Source organism: Dreissena polymorpha, chromosome 15 (assembly GCF_020536995.1).
Source record: "Dreissena polymorpha isolate Duluth1 chromosome 15, UMN_Dpol_1.0, whole genome shotgun sequence".
Classification (NCBI taxonomy): Eukaryota; Metazoa; Mollusca; class Bivalvia; order Myida; family Dreissenidae; genus Dreissena; species Dreissena polymorpha.
The window spans coordinates 57,625,296-57,644,173 of NC_068369.1; the positions used below are offsets into that span (position 1 = coordinate 57,625,296).

At 34.6% G+C, this 18,878-nt stretch overlaps 1 protein-coding gene across 1 annotated transcript; it reads right to left on the reverse strand.

The window, feature by feature from the left end:
* Window positions 1-23: 23 nt before the first annotated feature.
* Window positions 24-18,286, reverse strand: LOC127860730 (uncharacterized). The gene is made up of 3 exons (XM_052398994.1): window positions 18,064-18,286; window positions 2,181-2,336; window positions 24-1,137 (listed from the first exon to the last, which is right to left on the reverse strand). Exons 1-3 carry the CDS (start codon window positions 18,122-18,124, stop codon window positions 914-916), a joined length of 441 nt encoding a protein of 146 aa, XP_052254954.1. The 5' UTR covers window positions 18,125-18,286; the 3' UTR covers window positions 24-913.
* Between the last annotated feature and the right edge of the window lie 592 nt (window positions 18,287-18,878).

The window sequence follows — 18,878 nt, forward strand, 5'->3', positions numbered from 1 at the left end:
CTTTATTCGGCACCGACCTATAGTATTCTCTATGTGCATTGCGGACATTTAAAACAATACTTTAGTGTAATAAATTTGTGTCGCGTGTATTTATGTAAAATTAAATATTTCACGTCAACATTTACTGATGTAAGAAGATAACCAAACGCCGCCATAAAGAGAATAAATCTTGAAGCAACACAATACATGTATAATAATGATCTATGGTAATTATATACAGTGCTTAAGACATATATTGATGCACATAAATAATCGTTTCCATTTTAAACATTACATCAGATATTTCGTTACAAGACAACATAAACTGGACGAATATGAAGGTACCCCGGTATTCGCGTTTCTATTAGTTCGTGCATTGTAAACACATAGTGTCTTATCTACACTGAGAACTGCTAATCCTGTTGATGAATGTTGGACCTCAATAGAACTGTCTTTGGCTAACTATTTAGTGTAAATAATGACTCAAACTGCATGTTTATAAATCCGTTTTACGAATGTATCTCTTTTGTTACTTATGTTTTATAATAATTATATTATAATGCATACCTTGAATCGGCGTTTTCTGATTGTTATTCACATTATCCATAGGGCCAACATAAAAAAATATATTGGTTTGCGATTGCCAACCAATACAAGTATGAAATATGAAATAGTCCATATTTAAAATATTTGTCCTGAACATGAAATTATGATTGCAAACAAAAGAGATAATTTCCATACCTACATATCCAATTCAAATAACTCTGGATATGCAATCGCAAAACAAACATTTGTAAAGCTTGGTCTACGCGTATATGTATGATACGCTCGCTACATTTAACATATAAATAAGATAACCTATTAAGTTTCTATGGATATTGCTTCGTATACAGTCCTTTTCTTTCAGACAAACTAACGTAACTTTTCTAAATAACTATTTACCACCTACAGAAACATTTGTCAACCTAAACACAAACTGCAACAAGGAAAGTAACGCCACTGAGACTAAAACTCGATGTGGTTGCACGAGTTGTCCCCCATTGCATCCGTCAGTAGTGCAGTAGCAGACGTGAGATGAAAACATTTTCTCGCATTTTTCCGGAGCGTATCCTTCTTTCCCGGGTGATGTCCAACACGACCTCGTTACCACCACGCCATCTACAGGGAAAATAAAGAAATGTTAAACCTTAAATGAACTTGTCATCATCATCATCATCATCCTCAACAACAACAAGAACTTCAGCATCATCCTCATCATGATAATAATCATCCAGCTATCTATATTCAGCAACAGCGTCATTATCGGCATTATCATCATCTACACCATAAACAATCCGCAACAAATAAATATTCGAACAACTACGAAAGAACGCGAGATGTCTTCGGGCAGCGTCGGACGCACGACGCATTTCCCATGAATACGTCGTTCTTACGACGCTGCCAGAAGCCAGTCTCGCGTTCGCTCGTAAATGATCGGATATCGTCGCACAAAAAATAAAAACGACCATTTTGTATGTCGTTAAATCTATGGTAACATGCCACATCCAACGTTGACATTTAGGCTATTGCTATAAAGAACACCGATTGTATATGAGTTCACTTTATTTTAAGAAATATTCGTTGATTTTGAGTATTTATGTGACTTTAAGAAAACTAATTAAACATTAATAAAATGTCAATAAATATATTGTCTTGTTTATATAACAAAGTTTCATTTCCGTAAGAAAAAACGAAAAACGAAGTGGTCAAAATCAGCTTCAAAATAACAAGTATAAAACATTTTTGTTAAACCAAGGAAAAAAGGAACGTCACAGACATTAGTTCAATATGAATTCTACATTTGAAAATAAAGAAGTTCAGAATGAAGTAATTCACTGTCATGAAGTTGTCGCCAATATACTGAGAGTGTCAATCATCGCCACAGAGTCAGTCACAATAAATGGGAATTTACTGTACTTATTTTAGTAAATGTAACATTATATTTGTCAATCATTGGAGATATTCATGTTAAAGACCATTTAATCTCAATGAGAAGTTAAACATTTTAAAGCGTCGCGAAAATGTATGACAATAGCACAACAACACTAACTTGCGATTGCATTATCGCACGTCCAAACATAATCTGCGTTCGTTACAGTAACAGTCTTCAATTTTAATTTTAAGGCAAGCACATTTAACAATTATGTCGTCATAATCCCTACCAGTCGTTATCCCCTGTAGGCTGTCTCTGTATTCGAGCTTCCGGCAGGCAGTCGCTTCCGGCTCGCATGTGACATTATACTTGTCTGATGCGGTATAAGAAGTACCGCACGCCTTGTCCTTGAGATTCATGCATTCGTAGCATTGCAGCGCTTGCCCTGAAACAGAAGATTACCGGCTAAGACTTACAGTAAAAACATGGGGGACATTTGCATCACCATCGTCCTTGAGATACAACAAGGGAAACGGTTTGCGATTGATCTTGAGATTCGTGCACGTGTTCTCCCGAACGCTCGATTATCTGATGTGAATAATATTAAAACGGAAGAGACAAAAAAGCTTATTGTCTTGAGGTTCCGCGCTTCCCTTCAAATGGAGATAATTTAGTTATGCTTCGCGTACAAACAAGGGAGACAATTTAGAAGTGGTGCGACCATCAATTTGTAACCATACTTTCCAATCGTCGGTTGACCGTTACCAGTCAAACCTGTGTATCGTGGTTAGTTGTTTAACCCATTAATGCCTAGCGTCTAGAAAAAAGGCATTGGCAAACAGCGTAGACCCTGATGAGACGCCGCGTCTCATCTGGGTATGCGCAGTTTGCTTAAAGGAATTTCTGTAAGAAATATTCTAAATATAGAAATAAATTACTAGACATCCTAATTCTGGAAATAAATTGATCCAATTTAGAAGGATGGAAGAGTCCACTAGGCATAAATGGGTTAATAAACGGATGGTCGTCTGTTCGTTTTTGTCCATTGGCTTTGTGTGCATAATTTGGTCAGAAAGACGACCATATGCCATGATATGTACCGAGGTTTTATTGATTGACAAAGTGACTACTAGTATCTAACTGACTGTTTCTTGATTTCGTCCCATGGTCGGTGACGGTACTGACATATAGAATGCATACTGTAACCATTGTCCATCTAGATGATTTAGATCTGCGCTTGTCATCCGACACAAGTCACTGGCATAATTTATTGCAAACTAGATCAATATTATCAATGACGCCGCGGGAATATCTGAGATTGGATCCAATACCGCCTATGACAAACGCGGGGAACGATTGATCAAAGAAAGGCGATAGAAACATGTTAATACTAATACGAAGAGACAATGATGAATAACGTGTTCATTTGTAAAAAAAAGAGCCTCCTTAACAACGGACGTAACGTTATTGCATTTCGTAGTTGTTCAGATTTATGAATACATTATTAATATAATTAATCCATGTATTGGTCGATACAGAGCATGTTGGAATACAACAGATTCGTAAGAAGCGGTATACGAAATGACAGTGTTTTTTCAAACGTCTAGCCAAGACAATTTAGGCCAACATTTTTTTATTATTTGTTTTACGGGAAATTGTTCAAAAAAATTGAGTCAGGGGAGGGGATAAATAAAAATAAAAATAAAATCATGAAAAGTGATCAGTCTACCAAAAAATAAAAATAAAATTGTCTAAACTGATTATTTTTATTTTTGAAAATTTAAAATTAAGCCAATTTAACCTTATGTATACTTGCATTAAACTTTAAGTGTTTTATATATCTTACTACACTGTTGTAGAAGCTTTTTATAATAATAGTAAACATATTTTTATATGTAAGAGCACCTTTCGCATGTATTATACTATATTGCTTCAATAGAGACCATTAACCACGCCAGGTGTGTAGTGTATTATAGTGATCGTTAAACGTTTGTTGAGTGTTAATCATATGTATGTTTATAACAAATATAGCATGCATTTGACTTATATAAAAAAAAATTGAAAACGTTTTAAATTGTTTAATAGCTTTAAATAACAACCAACTTTGTAACTTTCATCCATGGATGGAATATGCACACTAAAAAATACTATTTAATATACAACAGACTTGCTTTATATCATGATAATTTGTATCAATCATGAGAAAAAATGAGCCACATAACAGGAAATTGGACCTTAGGGCGATTGCGACCATTTTGGCTCCAAAAGAGCAGTCTGATCAGGATCCAAACTGTTCAACATAATTGTCATTCAGTCAGTACTTCTAAAGATGTTAAGCGAACACTTTGGATCCTGATCAGACTGCGCTTGAATTGATCTTGATCCAAACTCTGTGTAGTGAAAGTTCTAGTACATAAAATGTGAATATTTCATTTAAGAAACCTTTGGTTATAGACTTATAAAAACATGTGCTGCATTTCATTTTATATTCAGAGAGAGAGTTATAGTGTTTATATATGTGAAGTGAACACAAGAGGCATGACTCCAATACTTGGTGTGTAACATCGTTATGAGATTCTCTTTAAAGCTTGTTCAAATCATGCAGAAAATTTGCCCTCCCTAGGGGTTACTGTTTTGCTTATACATATAAATAATATAATCATTCTCTGAAACCGCAAGGCCCTATGGTTTGTTGCGTTGCATGCCAACCATATAGTGGTTCTTTGCTAAGTTTCCTCAAAGCATGCCTCCGTGGTCAAAACTGTTTGCGCTTCAGCGGTCAACTGATTTATATAGTTTAATGTCTTTGATAATCCCTAACAACACAGACACCGCAAGGGTCAGGGGTTCAATATTTGGTGTGTAACATGTTAGTGTTTTCTTCTTCTAGGTGTGATCAAATCATACATTTGGAGTTAAAAATAACCCTTCCTTGTTTCACATGCTTAATATTTACTTATATAATAAAGAGTTAAACAATATTATTATCTCAAAACGCATGGGTAAGGTGATAATTATTTTGTATGTGACAATGTATGGCGGTAATCTTCGTATGTTTTGTATCATTTCCATTGGCTTCACATTAGCCCCAACAAAATATTGAGGTAAAAGACACAATATACCTAGAAACCTAGATTAATTTCATTGAACATTTTCTTAAGTGAAAGCCATATAAAGAATTAAATAGTACATGTAGCAAGGATTTTAATTGTTCTAGTAGAATTACTCTGCTGACTGTATATAGCTTACTCGCAAGATTAATTATATATAGAACACAACTTTTGAACTATGTAATTGTATATTTTAAAATAGTATTTTATTTTAAAAATTTCGTAAGACTCACAGTATTGTCAAAATAAAATGGTGTAAACTTTTGTTCCTCTCTTATTCACAGTTTAAGTTCAAATGAAAATTTCTATGGAATATGTTGTCTGTATTATTTTAAGGAGGAACAGCAATAACATGTTTTGGATATATAATACACAGAGAGAGCTATATAAATATTAAGATAAAAATAACCCTTGGAAAAAATACATAGAGCCGATTGAGCACATTTATCAACAGAGCCTGAGGTGTAATAAATTTATTTGCATGCCTTGCAGTACAAATCTTGCAATATGAACACATTATTTACAGTTGATAGAACATCATATTTCGGTTAAATAATAACTAATTTTTGAAAAATAATGTCAAGTAAAATAAATAAAACTTTCTTGTGACTTTGACGGACATACGAACATCGGGACCCACTGTTATTTTCTTCAGAAGCTGTGTTGCATACTTTTTTTCTAAATAAAGAATATATATGGGTGGGTGGGGAATGGAGTTATTGATGCAAGTACCTGTGATTCAGTCCTCATGTCCATTATACAGACCCGTAAAGTAGTATTTCTTGGACATTTTCGGAATGTAGATTTTTATCTATAAAAATATTACAGGATATGCATTTTAATAAATACGCATATTTATTAAACCTATCCAAAACTTTTTAACACACCGAAAGTTATCGATGGTGACACCTCTGCATCATCTGCAAAAACTCATTATTATTTTGAATTTCGTATCACATAATATGGGCATGATGTCAACAATGGTGTTCTGAAGATTATCTTTACTAATTGAAATTGTTTCTGCTCCGTTTTTAATTAATTTGATTTTAAAATATGCTATATTTGTCTTGTTGATGTTAATGTCCGCCATTTCGGAAATGCAATATGAAAATCATTTGTTAAATACTCACCGATTGGCTAATAGCGTGTGATATTGGCTGCAATGGCCAATGTAAATCGCTGACGCTTTACAAGTCGAATTGGCACAACGAAACAACCCACATTATAAACAAATTTTGAACAACACTTTCGGCAATCTGCGCAATTTTTTTTCTTGTTTTGGATAAAATACTAGGTCGGCGGGTAAAATGTAAATAAAACAAGAGGGCCATGATGACCCTGTATCGCTCCACTGTTTTTTATGCGAAAAAAAGAGTGCAATGCGCATGGGTTGAAATGTACTCAAACATGTGACTTTCTCTTTCTATCCCTCGTCCCACTGGGCGCTTAAAGTATGAAGGGTGAGAGTTTTTATTTATGGAAAACGTTACTACGGTGTAAACTAAACAGACTAAAAAGCCCGTGAATTGTCGCACAGGTCCTTTGCTTATAACGTAGGTACATTAATCTCTCCAAACGATATTGTTGTTATTTCTATTTCACATATTTTTAGATGCTGAAGATCAAATCTACGCATGTTCTACAAGATTAATGAAAGTTCCTTAAAAAAACGACTTCCTGTGGCCATGTTTTTTGACGAATCAAATTTTCTTGTACAACTTTTTAATGGGAGCCTTCAAGTGATAAATTTGGCCATATTTGATATAATTGCTGCTACATTGTATCACTTTGTTTGATGATCATATACATGTTTACATTGTATGTCTTATATTGAAAAAAATATATGGACAGCAACAAAAAAACAACAACAAAAAACCAGGGGCTAAATTTGAACAAACTTGGTAGAGGACTATAAGATGTCATTACATACCAAATTTGGTAGTTCTATGCCATACTGTTATTGACTAGAGGATTTTTAAAGTTTGCACAAAATAGGACTCATATAAGCAAATTTTTGATTCTTTGACCCCCATGGCGTCAAAGTCAAATTTGACCCCAGAGGCATAATTTGAACAAACTTGGTAGAGGACTATTAGATGTCACTACATACCAAATTTGGTAGCCTTAGCCCCAATGGTTATGGACGAGAATATTTTTTAAGTTTATACAAAATAGGCCTTATATAAGCAAAGTTTCATTTGTTTGACCCTCCGGGGCAGGGTCAAATTTGACCCCAGGGGTTTAATTTGAAAACACTTGGTAGAGGACAATAAGATGTCACTACATAGCAAATTTGGTAGCCCTTGGCCCTATGGTTATGGACGAGAAGATTTTTAAAGTTTTTACAAAATTGGACTTATATAAGCAAATGTTCAATTTTTTGACCCCCCGGGGCAGGGTCAAATGTGACCCCAGGGGCATAATTTGAACAAACTTGGTAGAGGACTATTAGATGTCACTACATACCAAATTTGGTAGCCTGAGGCCCAATGGTTATGGGCGAGAAGATTTTTAAAGTTTTCACAAAACAGGCCTTATATAAGCAAATTTTCAATTTTTTGACCCCCGGGGCAGGGTCAAATTTATCCTCAGGGGCTTAATTTGAACAAACTTGGTAGAAGACAATAAGATGTCACTACATACCAAATTTGGTAGCCCTACGCCATACGGTTATGGACAAGAAGATTTTTAAAGTTTTCACAAAATAGGCCTTATATAATCAAATGTTCAATTTTTTTACCCCCCAGGGCAGGGTAAAATGTGACCCCAGGGGCATAATATGAACAAACTTGGAAGAGGACTATTAGATGTCACTACATACCAAATTTGGTAGCCCTAGGCCCAATGGTTATGGTTAAAATGATTTTTAAAGTTTGCACAAAAGAGGCCTTATATAAGACAATTTTCTATTTTTTAACCCCCCCCCCCCCCCGGGACAGGGACAAATTTGACCCCAGGGGCATAATTTGAACAAACTTGGTAGAGGACTGTAAGATGTCACTACATACCAAATTTGGTAGCCCTAGGCCCAATGGTTCTTGACAAGAAGATTTATAAAGTTTGCACAAAATAGGCCTTATATAAGCAAATTTTCAATTTTTTGACCCCCAGGGGCAAAGTCAAATTTGACCCCAGGGGCATAATTTGAACAAACTTGGTAGATGACTGTAAGATGTCACTACATACCAAATTTGGTAGCCCTAGGCCCAATGGTTCTTGACAAGAAGATTTATAAAGTTTGCACAAAATAGGCCTTATATAAGCAAATTTTCAATTTTTGACCCCCAGGGGCAAAGTCAAATTTGACCCCAGGGGCATAATTTGAACAAATTTGAAAGAGGTTCACCACAGGAACATTCCTGACAAATTTCATTAGAATTGGACCAGTAGTTTAGGAGAAGAAGATGTTTAAAGAAAAAGTTAACGCACGGACGCACGCACGCACGCACACACGACGGACACAGGACCATGACATAAGCCCCGCTTGGCCTTTGGCCAGTGGAGCTAAAAACGAAAGTGACTTTTACTTTTATTTGTATTTTGTCGAAAAATAGGGTCGGTCTCTCCCGTACAACAGATAATAAAAAAAATGCTGGCCTAAGGGTCACCAATCTTAAACGGATAGTAACTGAATTGTTCATCCAGTCTTAATTCATCGCATTAAACATATATTAAATTATGCCACTTCCTTCGTACATCATAGTTTATGCTGATATATTCACAAAACTAACCGGATACCTTTGTGTCAATTGAAACCTACGAGATAAAATATGCAGACTTCCGGTCTGCCGTATAAGCTTCATCTATGTTATTTCATTTTCTCCTTTGTTACAGGAAACATAAATAATGCCAAGCTAAATGCGGATGACGAAAAACATATCAAATTTCTCAGGTCGACACCGATACTGTACTTACTTAAGGACGTCAGTTTAAACTGGATTTAAAGGAAATACTTGTTTTTTTATCAACAGCTTAAGTACGTTATTATTGGATATTATGAAACATCATGATGCTGTATTAATATCTTTTATTCATTACTTTATTCAAAATTTGGAAACCGCGAATGCCATTGGCAATCATTCAGGTCCTTATAATAATTTTGATTAATATGGTAATAGCAAATTAATACGCTTTTGCTTGAACGTATTTATGTCTATGGGTTTCACACATAGAAAATGCAGGTTTTATAGGTTAGGCCAGCATTTTCTTTATATGTTTTACGGGAAATTTTTCAAAAAAATTGAGTCAGGGGAGGGGATAAATAAAAATAAAATCATGAAAAGTGAGCAGTCTACCAAAAATTAAAAATTAAATTGTCTAAACATATTTTTTTTGAAAATTTAAAATTAAGCCAATTTAACCTTATGTATACTTGCATTAACCTTTAAGTGTTTTATATATCTTATTAGACTGTTGTAGAAGCTTTTTATAATAATAGTAAACATATTTTATATATATTTATATGTTAAAGCACCTTTCGCATGTATTATACTATATTGCTTCAATAGAGACCATTAACCACGCCAGGTAGTGTAGTGTATTATAGTGATCGTTAAACGTTTGTTGAGTGTTAATCATATGTATGTCTATAACAAATATAGCATGCATTTGACTTAAATAAAAAAAGAATTGAAAACTTTTGAAATTGTTTAATAGCTTTAAATAACAACCATTTTTGTAACGTTCATCCATGGGTGGAATATGCACACTAAAAATACTATTTAATATACAACAAACTTGCTTTATATCATGATAATTTGTATCAATCATGAGAAAAAATGAGCCACATAACAGGAAATTGGACCTTAGGGCGATTGCGACCATTTTGGCTCCAAAAGAGCAGTCTGATCAGGATCCAAACTGTTCAACATAATTGTCATTCAGTCAGTACTTCTAAAGATGTTAAGCGAACACTTTGGATCCTGCTCAGACTGCGCTTGAATTGATCTCGATCCAAACTTTGTGTAGTGAAAGTTCTAGAGCATAAAATGTGAATATTTCATTTAAGAAACCGTGAGTTATAGACTTATAAAAACATGTGCTGCATTACATTTTATATTCAGAGAGAGTTATAGTGCTTATATATGTGAAGTGAACACAAGAGTCATGACTACAATATTTGGTGTGTAACATCGTTATGAGGTTTTCTTTGAAGTTTGTTCAAATCATGCAGAAAATTAATTTGACCTCCCTAGGGATTACTGTTTTGATTATAAATATAAATAATATAATCATTCTCTGAAACCGCAAGGCCCTATGGTTTGTTGCGTTGCATGCCAACCATATAGTGGTTCTTTGCTAAGTTTCCTAAAAGCATGCCTCCGTGGTCAAAACTGTTTGCGCTTCAGGGGTCAACTGATTTATATAGATTAATGTCTTTGATAATCCCTAACAACACAGAAACACCGCAAGGGTCAGGGATGCAATATTTGGTGTGTAACATGTTAGTGTTTTCTTCTTCTAGGTGTGATCAAATCATACATTTGGAGTTAAAAATAACCCGTCCTTGTTTCACATGCTTAATATTTACTTATATAATAAAGAGTTAAACAATATTATTCTCTCAAAACGCATGGGATAGGTGATAATTATTTTGTATGTGACATCGTATGGCGGTAATCTTCGTAGGTTTTGTATCATGTCCATTGGCTTCACATTAGCACCAACAAAATATTGAGGTAAAAGACACAATATACCTAGAAACCTAGATTTATTTCATTGAATATTTTCTTAAGTGAAAGCCGTATACAGAATTAAATAGTACATGTAGCTAGGATTAAAATTGTTCTAGTAGAATTACTCTGCTGACTGTATATAACTTACTCGCAAGATTAATTATATATAGAACACAACTTTTGTACTATGTAATTGCATATTTTAAAATAGTATTTTATTTTAAATATTTCGTAAAAGACTCACAGTATTGTCAAAATAAAATGGTGTAAACTTTTGCACATATTATTTTGTTCCTCTCTTATTCACAGTTTAAGTTCAAATGAAAATTTCTATGGAATGTGTTGTCTGTATTATTTTAAGGAGGAACAGCAATAACATGTTTTGGATATATAATGGTATTTTATTCAGAAGCTGTGTTGCATACTTTTTTCTAAATAAAGAATATATATGGGTGGGTGGGGAATGGGATTATTGATGCAAGTACCTGTGGTTCAGTCCTCATGTTCATTATAAAGACCCGTAAAGTAGTACTTCTTGGACATTTTCGGGATGCTGATTTTTATCTATAAAAATATTACAGGATATGCATTTTAATAAATACGCATATTTATTAAACCTATCCAAAACTTTTAACACACCGAAAGTTATCGATGGTGACACCTCTGCATCATCTGCAAAAACTCATTATTATTTTGAATTTCGTATCACATAATATGGGCATGATGTCAACAATGGTGTTCTGAAGATTATCTTTACTAATTGAAATTGTTTCTGCTCCGTTTTGAATTAATTTGATTTTAAAATATGCTATATTTGTCTTGTTGATGTTAATGTCCGCCATTTCGGAAATGCAATATGAAAATCATTTGTTAAATACTCACCGATTGGCTAATAGCGTGTGGTATTGGCTGCAATGGCCAATGAAAATCGCTGACGCTTTACAAGTCGAATTGGCACAACGAAACAACCCACATTATAAACAAATTTTGAACAACACTTTCGGCAATCTGCGTATTTTTTTTTCTAGTTTTGGATAAAAAAACTAGGTCGGCGTGTGAAATGTAGATAAAAAAAAACGAAAGTGACTTTAATTTTTATTTGTATTTGTCGAAAAATAGGGTCGGTCGCTCCCGTAAAACAGATAATAAAAAATGCTGGACCTTATGTTGTAAACTTCAAATATCGTTGAAATTCCACACATAGTATTATAAAACCGACCATCAAAATGTATAATTCATTGCTTTCTGAACGGCTTAATACAGTTTTAATCTAATCTTTTGAAAGGCAAAATATACCAAATAAAAAACAACAACAACACAACTACATACAAATTATATTCGATTCAATTAAACCAAAAAACAATCCGGTTTGGGCATAAAGCAGATTATAAAATTATTGTATTTATAATTCAGCCGAAAACGGATATTTATAATTCAAAACTTGACAACTGTATGACTCGCTCTAGAAATTCCGCGATTAATCAATAAGTTTATCCTCTATAAAAATAAGTGTAAGGCACGATTTAATCGAGTGAAAGTTTATGTTCGCTTCTAAAAGACCAACCTCCGCGCAGAGATTTGACTGGAACCAGCAAAGCTGGATTAAATCCCTGCCTTCATAACTGACCACGTGATGATAGCCAAGCCAGGTAGTACAATTATTTTCCGTTGTCATTTTGTCTCTTTTATTTACGTATTTGTTTTTTGTTTTTATTGTGAACCTTAACTTATACATTACTTACGAAATATAAAAGGAAATGATTCTACTTGTTAAGTAGTACCCGAGCCGACAATGACCAATCGAGCATTAGTTGGGGTAAGGGGGATACAGGAAAGGTCCCATTCCAGAGAGGTCCCTGTGTCATGTTTGCTCATTGTGAAGCCCGTACGCTGCACATCAGTTAATTGTGGCATGCGGAAGTCGAGTAACAACGGTTAGGGTCGAGCGGAGGATCGAGCCAAGGATACACACAATCTAGGACCTGCTTGTGTGTTGGTCATAAAGTCCTGGCCTACAGAAGTCCTATAGCAATCGTAACTACTCGGACAAGTGGCTGTTGAGATCAGAACGGTTCAATAAAAGCTCATAAGATCGAGAACAACGTCATGCTGAACAAAATGGATCAAATACATTTCTTGAACTGCAAATACGGCGCAATTAAAAACACGAACTTAAAGTATAAATTGGATTTTGCCCGGGAAGATGAAGGCAGTAAATCAAAATTTAAAATCAGCATTTGTTTGTTTTTTAATTAGAAAAGATTACAAAAATACGAATCCAAAAAGGTGTCTTGTATCTGGACACTTACAAATAATTTTAAGCCAAAATGTCTTCAATCACACGGTATATCTAGCATACTTACAAAAACACAATTATGACTGTTACTTTCCGAGTTGGAAACACTTATGTATTCAACTAAAAGTTAGTGTCATGACGGAGGGACGAAATGCACTGGATTGCGTTATGCGATATTCTCAACTGTTGCACCGTGGCTTCATAAGAATAAATCATAATTCTGTGACTATTGGGACATTGCAACATGCGGGTATCGATTGCGTTTTCGTCTGCACTGTTGGACAGAAGCCGAAGACTAATTGAACGCCAGCAGTAAAAGACGTTCCAGCATCTGAATTTAAGCGATTAGCAAATGTACATTTATGGACAGATGTATGTACATGTATACATACGTATATTAATACAATTAAACAACGCATTGAAACGGGTAGCAAACGTGATCCGTTTCAACTTGTACACTCTGATTAAGTAATTAATATTTGTGGTCATTAATTAAAAAAAATCAGTTTGAAAAGCAGTATGTAAGTTTACGCCACAGAGTATAAATAACCGTTTAAATTTAGTATGTTTTTTCCACTTTACTTGCGCCTTATCTTAATTACGAAAAGGTAAACATTATCGCATCCCCGTTTGACAACAGAAAGACTAAGGCTTAAAAAATGATGGAAGTTTTGCTCAATGTTGAAGTTTCTACAGTTTTGGGCGACACAATCAACAGTCATTTATAATTGAAATTAAGTTAAAATATATATTTGCAGTTTAATGCTCATTGTTATTTAATAAATTGCTTTCCAAAGTACTCACTGTCACCTGTGTATACATACCTGTACATGTATTTGAAGATCACTGTACATGTTTCCTCATGATTGTTCGTCATCTACTATCACATCATTTCAAAGTTTTTAATTTGGAAATCTTTTAATTGTGCGTTTCTTAACTTTCAAGTCAAGAGTAAGTTATTTGTGCTGCCATACATTACATTAACACAGCATTTAGCACAGTTATAATCATTTTAATTTACAAATTCAAAAGAGCAGTGCTTTCGTTTTCAAGTTTCCCTTTCCCATTGCAGTTGTTATTCAATAGAGTAGTGCGTTCGTTGTCAAGTGTCCTTTTCCCATTGCTGTTGTTATTCAATAGAGAAGTGCGTTCGTTGTCAAGTGTCCCTTTTACATTGCTGTTGTTATTCAATAGAGCAGTGCGTTCGTTGTCAAGTGTCCCTTTTCAATTGCAGTTGTTATTCAATAGCGCAGTGCGTTCGTTGTCAAGTGTCCCTTTCCCATTGCAGTTGTTATTCAATAGAGCAGTGCGTTCGTTTTCAAGTGTCCCTTTTCCATGGCTATTTTTATTTATAACACATATTCCGTTCGCGCTTCGTCAATAAATATTGTCACGTCATGTGATGCCAAGGTGGTTTTAAAAAACAGTTTTTAATGACTGGATATTATAATAAGAAAAGGATGGCATTCGCATTATTATAACGAATATTGTTCGTATACAGTGCTCGGCATATTATATTCGTAGTATCCCCTTTATAGAAAAAGGAAAAGAATTATACAATTCACAAAAATGTATATGAGCCTTGCTTTGTGACAAGGGGGTTAAATGCATGTGCGTACAGTGTCGTCCCAAATTAGCAAGTGCAGTCCGCACAGGCTAATCAGAGATGACAATTTTCCGCCCAAACTGGATTTTTGCTAAGAAAAGACTTTCTGCAAGCGAAAAATGCAATAAAAGCGGAAAATGTTGTCCCTGATTAGACTGTGTGGACTGCACAGGCTAATTTGGGACGACACTTTACGCACAAGCATTAAACCCCATTTTCAAAGAGCATGGCCCATATACTTATATTTGTTGACTAAAACTGGTGATACTTTTTTATTAAGTTTCTGTTTCTGTATTTTTTTTTTCAGAAAACACACACACAGATAACGTGATAGGCTTATAACAACGTTTTAAATGTATTAGCGATGCCAATTGCAAACAGTAACAATATGATCTTTACATGTTTCCGCATTTTCTAATGTGTCGGGTCAAATTAGGTGTACATGGATATTATAAAATAAGAAAAACATCAAACTTATTTACTAAGGGGAGAATAAACGACGACATGGTTGATTTACAGACTCGCTGACAAAACAGTCACACAAGTGCTCAATAAAAGTTAGTTTTATCAGATACAAATATGTATCCATGTTTAAACCACATATATGAGTCGTGCTTCTGAGAAAACTGGGCATAATGCATGTGCTTAAAGTGTCGTCCCAGATTAGCCAGTGCAGTCCGCACAGGCTAATCAGGGACGACACTTTCCGCTTTTATGACATTTTTCGTTAGCATACATCCAAATTAGGCGGAAAGTGTCCGTCCCTGATTAGCCTGTGCGGACTGCACAGGCTAATCTGAGACGACACTTTACGCACATGCATTATACCCAGTTTTCTCAGAAAACGACTCATATATGTATAATTCGGTACGCAGCGTGGTGGTCGATCAAAAAGACGTTAGAAAGTACAAGGTTCAAGTACGCAAATCTACATAACTCAACAATCGCGCCCTCCAACATCAACGGTATGCACTATGTGTCATCGTAAACTAATACTGAATGCACACCGAATGCATTCTGAATGCATTATCAGCCATTTAAAGTCATTTGTTGTTATACCGACGGGGATGTATGGGCAACTATTTAAACGGTTTATAACCGTTCTATGAATATTGTTGGTGTAACTTGTATCATCAAAGTAATTTGAACAGTAACTATCGTATTCATAAAGCTATAAAAATATTCATTTAATGAATTTCTTAACCGAAGACAATACAATAATCAATGAGGTAAATATTTATAGCTTTATATGGTCACATTCTTGATGGGAATCATTGATCATGGTCAACAATGAACACATTCCAAATAAGCCTGATTAAAGATGAGATCCATTTTGAGTCAAGCCAAATGTTCTAAAGATTACAGCTTCTTAAGTCAGATCTCTAGGGATCGATTCCATATACTCCATGTCTCAATGCGCCAAATTACGCGCTTAAGAATCACTATGATCGACATCCATTTGCTTTCCCCTTACTTAACGAGCTTTACCATTTCGAACTTTGAATGCATAAATCTCGCTGGGTCGATAGCAGTGGTTCATCCTTCGTGCTACGTTTGATCGATAAACAATAGCTCCAGTGTAAGGGCCGGCGTTCTACGTGTATTCCGTTTTCAAATTACTTGATTAAAACCATATATGCCTAGCGTCCTGAAAAAAGGACATTGCAACCAGCGTAGACCCAGATGAGACGCCGCATGAATGCGGCGTCTCATCTGCGTCTGCGCTGTTTGCTGAAAGGAATTTCTGTAAGAATTAGTCTTAATAAATTAATATAGACATCCTTAATATACTGGAAATAAATTGATCCAATTTAGAAGGATGGGAGAGTCCACTAGGCATAAATGGTTTCAACCATTTTATTTGTAATGACTCTGTCATGGTTTGTCTTCACAACGCTCTTTGTGAAAACGCTTAAAATGAACAACTAAATCGTTGGAATTTGACCCTTACTATATAATTTATAATACCCGTACTACCGCGACCCCATAGTATATACACATGTCATCTATATAGTTCCGTGTCTAAAATATAAATCAACTATAATCTGCTAATCAGGTTTCATGCAGTTTTTTTTACAATTAAGAAAAATGTCAAGAAGAACAAAGCAATATACCCCCTCTTCTTCGAAGAGGAGCATAATAACTGAACGGTTTTAAAATTGATTCATCTGAAATCTTCTATTTTGAACTATGAACGTGGTCAGGTTTTATGAACGTGGTCAGGTTTAATAACTGTGTACGGCTGCGTTTTTGTTTTCAATTAATTTTTTATCAAACTTAATTGGTACCATAGCTTAAAAAACTTGTATAATGTGATTACTATGTCTAAGAACAACAATCACATTTGTTTTTATGCTTTTAAAATGAAATCCAATAAACAGCTTGCAGCGTGCAAGTGTCGAAAAAACAGTTACTACCGTTATATCGACTCAATCATATTGCCAAGCAAGAATTTAGCAAGACAATACACGCGTTGTTTACGAGATCAGCACAGGGTTACTTAATCTAGTAAACAATGTGGCTTAAGTTAATACAAGCAATCAAGGGGCATTTTGTTCAGACAATGATTTAACATAAAAAATCAAGAATCGTTTTTATATACAATTTACATACTACGTCACATGCGACATAAAGTGATGTTAACCGACAATCTATCAAGATAGCTTTCATATGCAGTGGTAGTTTTATAATGAGCATAATTCCTTAATCCATGTCATGCATAGCGTCTAGAAAAAAGGCCTTGGCAAACAGCGTAGACCCAGATGAGACGCCGCACGATGCTGGCGTCTCATCAGGGTCTGCGCTGTTTGCTTAAAGAAATTTCTGTAAGAAATATTCTAAATATAGAGATAAATATACCAGACATCCCTAATTTTGGAAATAAATTGATTCAATTAAGAAGGATGGGAGAGTCCACTTAGGCATAAATGGGTTAAACAAAGTTTCTTATTACTTGCTTCTTCAATACAATATGAAAATAACATATATGTTTTTCATGATTTAAAAATACCCATGACAACACAAAATCATATAAAAATTTCTTAACACAGGACACCTAGTAAGAATGCCTAATTAGAAATCTTCTAAAGCTCTAAGATATATAGTTGAAATGTCTGCATCATCGCTTTTTGTAAGAGCTTTTACCAATACGATATGATTTTCGTTTACCTGGAAATAAACGAAGGGTATCGCCACAAATTGCCGTATACACTAAAAGACGAAGTTGCCTTCATTACACTTAATATATACACAAAATATTGCACGCGCTAATTATCCTTAGACTTGTGAATGTCCAGTGGATGTATTAACTAATGTGGCAAAACAGCAGACAAATATCCCTATATCTTAGGAAAAAACCTTATATTGACTTTATCTGGTCATTTGAAGGACACAGGTTTGACCTCTCTAATACGGCTAATGTAAAATGTGCTTAAATATTCAATATCCGTAAAAAATATCAAACAAATAACAGCTTATGTACTCACCCAGTTGTAGCACGCAGATAAAAAACACCATAAGTCCACTCAAATGAGTCCAAAGCGACATAATAACACGAAAGGAAGAGAAACGAGAACTAAAATGCTTCGAAAATAATCACAGACGCCAATATTCTTGCATAGATTCTAACAAAATACTAGTCGAAGACTGCGGTTTCTTGTGAATGCGCGGTAAGTCACAAGCGATCGACGCCTCTAAAGTGAACGCGATTTATCGAACTTGTGTCTTAAATAGATCTGCAGACGATGTGGAAATATTGAGCGCTGTATTGCGAAATACACTCACTGAAATATTCGAACTGAAGCGGGCAATTTCAAAATCTAACTGTGCATTGCGAAATTGTAAAAAATGAATCATTCACACAATTGCAAAAATGAATCGCGAACAGACAAAACAGGATTACCGCGGTTATTGCGTAAATAATAGAATTGTATTAAAAAAGTACAAATTCAAAGGTGTCAATGTTTTTACACTTCTGTAGCAAGTTAAATAAATAAGGATAATATACACTCATCCTTGATATATATATATATATATATAGAGATATTTGTCAACGCTGTTTTTTTTATAAACCATAGTTGCATGATTATAATTACGCCTTCTTTACTATGTACAAGACTGAGTTCACACCCATTTTAAAGATCTGTTGTATGAAGACTTTATTATAAAACACACATGAGAGACACGAACATAGTTGTCAAAAGTAGGCCCATACACAGAGAACTATATAGAACGAATAGGAAATGAACTAAAAATATAATGCAATGGAAAGGACTGTTGTCGGACACAATTCATATATTTG

Bases quoted from the DNA above. Each gene is read 5' to 3' on its own strand.
- LOC127860730 (XM_052398994.1), bottom strand. From the start codon at position 18,124: ATGTCGCTTTGGACTCATTTGAGTGGACTTATGGTGTTTTTTATCTGC. The intron at 2,337-18,063 runs GTGAGTACATAA...CTTCTGTTTCAG, and splicing joins TATCTGCGTGCTACAACTGG to GGCAAGCGCTGCAATGCTAC. The intron at 1,138-2,180 runs GTAGGGATTATG...TTTTCCCTGTAG, and splicing joins CCTACAGGGGATAACGACTG to ATGGCGTGGTGGTAACGAGG.